The 7500-nt window shown below is 39.6% G+C and overlaps 1 protein-coding gene across 1 annotated transcript in view; it reads left to right on the forward strand.

Moving 5' to 3' along the window:
- LOC145502325 (uncharacterized) overlaps positions 1-7262 on the forward strand; it is a 119818-nt gene extending 112556 nt beyond the window's left edge. Inside the window, 7 exon segments of the mRNA XM_081481588.1 lie at positions 945-1139; positions 1647-1832; positions 2173-2358; positions 3948-4130; positions 4956-5138; positions 6982-7013; positions 7178-7262. Of these exon segments, the coding sequence (XP_081337714.1) occupies positions 945-1139; positions 1647-1832; positions 2173-2358; positions 3948-4130; positions 4956-5138; positions 6982-7007 (959 nt within the window). The 3' untranslated portion in view covers positions 7008-7013; positions 7178-7262.
- The last annotated feature ends 238 nt before the right edge of the window (positions 7263-7500 follow it).

The following is a 7500-nucleotide window of genomic DNA, read 5'->3' on the forward strand; positions in this document are numbered from 1 at the left end:
ATAAGCTTAGAGTTTTTCGAAAAGTTTCCATATTTCGTCAGTCAAAGTAATGAATATACCTTAAAACTCGTATGAAAACGAAATTCCGTGAGCTGCATTTTTGGCGACGTAGCACGCTTCACAAAATCGGTGAATTTTACCTTTCTGATCACGGTCGGCAACCTCAGTTCGGCCAAAATTCAATTTTGGCTCGTAGCAAAGCAAAAATAAGGAATTGGAAAATAATAAATTGCTTTTTTCTATATATGTGTCAAACCCTTTTCACTGACAAAAAATGAAGGAAAATTATTTTTGGTCCCGAAGTCGAGTGGACCGCTTTTAGCGGGACTGCCACTTAATACATTATGGCGTAGCTTGTCAGCTTTTTATGTTATATCCATAAAAGAGAGCTTTTGCTGTCTAAAAGTACACTTAACCTCTTCAAGATAGTAACTTGTTGTGGTACCAAAATCTCGAGACAAGAACAGGCTATTGTAAATAATCTACTGAGTTGCTTGTCAGCTCTTTATTTTTCGTCCAACAACAAGAAAAGTCAAAAGAGCTTTCGTTATCTATATAAAAATCCACATAACCTCTTTATGCGCAAGTTTTCAAAGAGTTCTTTTCACAGACAATATAGGGAATTCATCATAATCAACTCTTAATTTACCAAGAGTGATTGGTATCCATATTCTCAATATAATAGCGGTGCGCTGTCAAGAACAGAGGCGGATGAGAATCAACGTCGTCCTCAACTAGGGAGAGCATGGTATATATTGCAGAACGATTTATGAAATAATATTTAAAGGAATACAGGCGGTTGATATTTGATTCATTGTTAGAAAGAGATTACCAAAACTTATATTATAATGAATAAATATATCAGCATTCTTAAATTTATATATGTACCAAAATTATTTTTACGAGAAATAAAAGTTTTAATCTCTTTCCATTTTCCTTACCAGTTATCAATTGCACGTCCCTGACGGTAAACCCAGGAGGTCCACTGCGCATGGGTAGCTGTGATAATCATTATGGAGCACAATGTAATTTTTCTTGTTCAGTTGGCTATCGTTTGAACGGCTCGTCAACAGTCACATGTGTTGCTCCTGGCAACCAACATCCTGGAGAGTGGAACAATACAATACCCAGATGTGAAGGTAAACTCGAAAACTAAACAACTTATAGACTTATGCGAATTCTCCCAATACAATTATATAGTTAACACTTAATGACTGGTCCCGAGGGGAAGAGTGAATTTTGTTTCCCGAGAATCTCAAGTCATCAAGTGATTTGTTATACAACAAAGCAAATAGGTCAAACTGGTGGAAAACAAATAATCACTTTCTTGACAAATGACGTGCAACAGCGGTCAACATTCGCGGGTAACAGTGAACTGTTTCCCGTTTGACGTCATAGTTTTCGCAATGTTGCCCGCTCATGACACTTTGCGGGAAACAGTTTCATTGTTAGATGTCCTGTGACCATGAACTAGCCAATGAATGGGCCCGCTGTAACGGGGAAAATATAACAAATATCTTTACATAAAAGTTGCCACGCGGCTGCATATTTAAAAAGAAGGCCTTATCATTATTGACCCAATGCGAGACTTTTTAAACTTTCGTATTGTAGTTTAACTTGCTTCTTATTATAATTTCACACTGTAGTGAACACGTGTCCAGCGCTGCCTGCACCGTCCAATGGTACAAGACTTGGATGTCCATGGAATGCAACAATGTATTATGATACTGTCTGTCAGTTCTCGTGTAATAATGGCTATATAGGGTCTGGGTCTCAAGCAAGGAGATGTCAACACAATGGAACTTGGAGTGGACAAGACTTCAATTGTCAAAGTATGTATTGCAATGAAGATTTTGATAAAGTCTGTATACGAGCTAGGTGGCCAATGGGACCAGAGCTAATCCTGGTTTCCGTAGTACGAAGTTGCTAAAAGTATTTCTACTCCCCCTGGCTGGTATTCTAGTCCATCGCGGGGATACCCCCAGCATTAAGTTCGCCGGTACCCATTTATACACCTGGATGGAGAGAGGCGCTGTTAGAGTTAAGTGTCTAGCCCAATAACACAACATAGGGTCCCCGGTCTGGGCTCGAGCCTAGACAGCTCGATCCAGTGACCACCGCGCCTTCCACGAAGATTACAATTACCACTTACTATATCATTTCACATTGCAGTGGTCACTTGCCCAGCGTTGTCTGCACCGTCCAATGGTACAAGACTTGGATGTCCAGGAAATGCTACAATGTCTTATGATACTGTCTGTCAGTTCTCGTGTAATGATGGCTATATAGAGTCTGGGTCTCAAGCAAGGAGATGTCAACACAATGGAACTTGGAGCGGACAAGACTTCACTTGTCAAAGTATGTTCCTAAAACTCAGCGATAATTGCCCAAATTCTGATTGCTAGGATCTTCTGTCCAAAAAATAATTGCCACCCTTAGGGTTGACTTGTTTCTTGGGGATTACTTAATTGTTAAAAACATCAGTCAGTCTATACTTCTTTGACTTTGACTAAATAGCTTCGATAGTCGGAAGTGCATGCCTTGTTCTATCAGTTAACAAAGTGCAAAGAAATGGATCTTTTACAAATTCGGTCATACGGTATAAAAGCTAGCATTTTTTATGACAAGCTACATTCAATTTTCACTCTCATTCTGCATCCCTTCTAAGCCATGTTTTAACATTCAGAATACACCATTTTCGTATTTGCGGTACCGGACTGGAACTAGCTTGCAAGTGAGGCTAATTCGGGGCGTCTTTTCAAATGCAAATGACATTAATGTCTTTTTAATGATATTCCCCCGCATGAGCCTCCATTGCAAGCTAGTTCCAGTCTAATATCGAGAATACGAAAATAACCTATTGCAGATTATCTACCACGTGACCATTTGTTGCAAAAGGCCCATTGGCTCTTTTTAATTATTGCCTTGTTTTTTTAAGTCGTCACTTGCCCTTCACTGCCTTCACCCCTTAATAGCGTGCGATATGGCTGCACTGGGAATTTAGCAGAGTATCCAAACGACACTATCTGTAGATTCTCGTGCATTGACGGCTAAAAAGCCATTGGTTCTAGCGTACGAGGATGCCAGCAGAATGGACTTTGGAGTGGTGGAGAGTTTTCTTGCCAAAATACGTGCAAGGGAGGATGAAATAACTAACAAATAGACTACTACCCCAAGTTTTCTAAGTGCGATGCTCAAAGAGAAGCGGGCGGGTGCGCTATTACTCATTGAAAACGAGGACTAATAGTGTAATTGTTTAAGTATAGACTATCACAAGAGAGTAGTTTAAAGCCTGCAATTGAGGACTTTTTAAGCTAAAATTCCAAAGCAATTTTGCAATGCAAAATGCAAAAATGCGCGTAATCAAGATTTATCAGCGAATAAACAACAATGAGACGACCATTCAGATATGTGTATTTCCATGTGTAGGACGTGGAGAATGTGTAATAGATCGTTGTGGATTTCTTTTTGAGTACGGGCAGGACGAGGTGTGGTTAAACTTGAGGTCCTCACGTATGGGGCAGAACAAGCAGAGGGCAGTTTTATGGGAGTTTTTCCGGGGGCAGGTGGTCTTCTGTTCACGGTGTGTTTGATGGGCACCAGTCTTTTCGAAGAAGAGGTACCTTTATGTCTGATCATCCTGCTAGAATACATTCTTTCTAGGAAGCTCAAAGAACCTCTGCCTGCATAGCAAAAAAGTAAATAAACTCTGTAGAGATAGTTTTTTCAGCAATAGATGCGTTAGATAAACTTACATTAGATTTTTGCGAGCTTCGCCGTAAGTAAAATGTTTATTCATTTTTAATCGACTTTAAGGTCACTACAGATCATCTTGACAGAGGCTGTGTTGCACTTTGTTTCCTGACATTGTTTGGCGGCAACAACACGATGTGACTCGCCAATCATGCAATTAATTAATCATTCATTTACATGTGTTTTCTATTTAGTTGTCACGTGTCCGACGCTATCAATACCAACCAATGGGGAGCTATTGGGATGCAATACAACAGAGATGTTGTACAACACCGTGTGCAGATTTTCTTGTAATGAAGGATCTGAGGCGTCGGGTTCGATGATCAGAAGATGTACAGAAAATGGAACATGGAGTGGAACCAACCCCGTCTGCACAGGTATTTACCGTTTCGTTTGTATTAAAGAATTCGTTTACTTAGAGCGGATTTTACTTGAGTGTCGAAAAGTTCTTGGTTAAGCATTACTACGATCGAGCTTCACGATTGGCTTAAATCAGAAGTGGAAACCAAAACCACTCGTGACTCACCAAAACACGCTTTCCCAGGAATTGCGTCAGATACATGAATTTGTAATTAAGGGTGTTCCATTTGACTTTTGAGCCGGGGGGTGGGGGTAGGTGAACAGGCACGAATATTTTTAAACCCTTTCATGCACTAAGAAATTTTTTTTTCTCGAGACGTGTGTATGCATGATATTCATATCTCCATATAACATACTTTTTTCAACTCACTTGAGGTGCGTGACTCTTTTTTGCAGGGCCGTCTGCATTAATGTTTTTGTACAATTATGCTTGCAATATATTGTTTCTACAAGATCACCCACCTTCCCTCAAAAGTCAAGTGGTCCAACCCTTTTTTTATGTTTTGATCGATTCCTGGACTGTATCCTTTGTGATTGGTTACATTTTGGTTTTACGACACTCAGTTGAAAACCGCTCTGTTTAGTCGAAGAATTAGTTTTCACGGCAATAGCTATAAATTTCATCAATTTAGATTATTGCGAGATTCGTAAGTAAGTAAGTAAGTAATTCATATTTAATTCACGTTCATTTTTGTTACCGTCGCTTTCGTGGTTGCGTGAGGCCCAATCACCTTGACCACGGCCACGTTACTCACTTTCTTTTCCGACGTTGTTTCATGACACCAACACGATGTAACTATGCAGAAACTGTTGTGTAAACCATTGATTTACTACCCATTTAGCTGTCACGTGCCCGACCTTATCACCACCGTCCAATGGAGAGCTATTAGGATGCAATACAACAGAGATATTATACAACACCGTGTGCAGGTTTTCTTGTAAGGAAGGATTTGAAGCGAAAGGTTCAGTGGTTAGAAGATGTACAGAAAATGGAACTTGGAGTGGAACTGACCTCCCCTGCAGAGGTATTCCGCATAGAAGCGGTTTATCATTAATATCAAGTCATTTGTCTAATGCATTATTAGAGATTTGTGGAATACGAAGCAATCTTCCAGTGCCTGCAAATTTAAAATTACTTTTTGTGTCTATTTTTAGTTTTGTATTTGAATAACATTAATGCAGCCTGGTTAACCATATCAGCGCCAAGGTCTTTTTTTTCTCGACCAGTCATTAACACGCAATTTTTCTCGAGTGCTAGATCGTAGTGGCTCAATCGTAGCAAAGATTGCATGTAACGTATCGTGTTTGACAGCATTCGTTACAGCGGTAATATCATGCAAAGTTTTTCACCGGCTACACGTTTTCCTGAGCTTCCCCAAATCTGATCACTTATTTTTTCTTTGCGGCTGCCTTCGGATTGGCGTAGAAATAACTTCGGTCGGCTGCAGCTCTAAACGGCAGTCATGAGTAAATCATTCTAGAAAGTACTTTATATTTGTATGCGTTCTATCTCGAACGCCGTCCTGATTGGCTACTCTATGATCTATTCTGTTGTTGATAGTGAGTAGCCCAGCAGTGTGCGTTTGTTAACAAAATGGCGGCCCCTTTTTTGTTTTTGCGTTTTTGAGGTGTCTGTGAAGAGGATTTAGATAAAGTTTTGAACGACTAGTAGATTTATACTAAAATAATAAGCGTGATGGAAATCTCGAGCTCATATCCTAATTATTAAATATATTGGAAGAGAATGGAATATCTGTGCGGTAATTTTTAGGCCTTAATTAAGGCAAGTATTAAACGGAGCCTTTGTTCAAAACATTACACGCTTTTAAATTTGACCTTCTTACACATTTTCATATCAATCTATTAATTCGGCCGTGACTCGACATTGGTTCGACTCCATAATACCGCACTGTTTTAGCCTGCATCTGTCATTGATCTTTTATTTTTTCTCGTTGTGTTAAAAGAAACTGTGCTATTCATTTCACGTTTTTGATTAGTCGGTAATCTCTTTCGAAATTTGATTACTTTCTACTTGTGAAGTTTCGGTGTCAACCCGTTGCTCAATGTACAAAACGTACAATTCATCTGGTGTTGTTTGGCGATCTTGGATCAGTAATCAATGGATACAACATCGCCAATCAGCCATCTTGTTCGCGTCGATTGCAAGATCGCAAAAGTCGATCTTTAATCGTTGCCTCTGAGGCTAAGCGATTGATTTTGTGCATTCTACAGATGCATGGATCAATCGATAGCAGATCGTAAAGAGATATATGACGGTAGAAAGATCGATATATGATCGTCACTTTAAATAATACCGTCAATGCATCTCTATTTCGCAGCTAGCGTACTTCGAGATGAGGCCCACTAGTGATACATTTCGCTGTTGTTGGTTCTTTGTTATACTTGAGACACATTCCGTCTAGACGGACTTGGGCGAGAGTTTTAGCGCGTACAGTCTGGTAATACGTCTCAGTATAAATACAGACACAAGAGCAATTACACGTCAAGACGAGCTATCTGCCTTAGTGCGTCTTGGCCGCGACGGGTAATCCGTCTGGATGTAAAAGACGAGCATCAGACGAATTAAGCGTCCAGAGGTTTTTGCGTGTCTGCAGCACTGAAGTGAGCCAAAGGACAGATAATTCGGCGTCAAGACGAGCTATCTTCTTTTCTTGTGCAACTCGAACAGATGCTTAGTTCGTCCTAGATGCATAAAACAGCAGACGCACGATCCATCTGGACGGTGTGTAAAGAATACAAATGGTGTAAAGAATACAAATCACTGAACCTGATAAAACTGGTTTCTCCTTTTTATAACTAGCTTTGTTCCAATGTATTGACTCTCTTGCTATTTCCTTGTTTTTGCAGGGTGTATATTTCCTTACCGGCTATAACAACAGGTATCTTCTGTTTATGACAAGCTTTGTGTCGATCGATTTACTGCTGTTATTTTTCTGGTTTTGCAGAGTGCATATTTCTTTACTCTATTACAATAGGTATCTTCTGTTTATGACAAGCTTTGTGTGAATGTACTGACTCTTTTGTCATTTTTCTGATTTTGCAGAGTATCAATTTTTCTTCCTTGAAAAGTGTCACTGGAGTGTCACACTGAGCTGTCGTCATCTTCGATATCAAGAAAGGTTCTGTCCTGAAAGATCCTGGATGTTTAGTTGGAGTTTAGAAAATGCATATTCCACATTGAATAAGACATGATCTTTATGGTTAATTAAGTTCCTTATGCTTTGACATTGTTGTTGTTGTTGTTCTTCTTCTTCTTCTTCTTCTTCTTCTTCTTCTCCTTCTCCTTCTCCTTCTCCTTCCTCTTCTTCCTCTTCTTCCTCCTCTTCTTCTTCGTTTTCGTCTTCTTCCATTTTCACGCATTTTCAC

This window comes from Orbicella franksi, chromosome 11, assembly GCF_964199315.1.
Source record: "Orbicella franksi chromosome 11, jaOrbFran1.1, whole genome shotgun sequence".
Taxonomy (NCBI): Eukaryota; Metazoa; Cnidaria; class Anthozoa; order Scleractinia; family Merulinidae; genus Orbicella; species Orbicella franksi.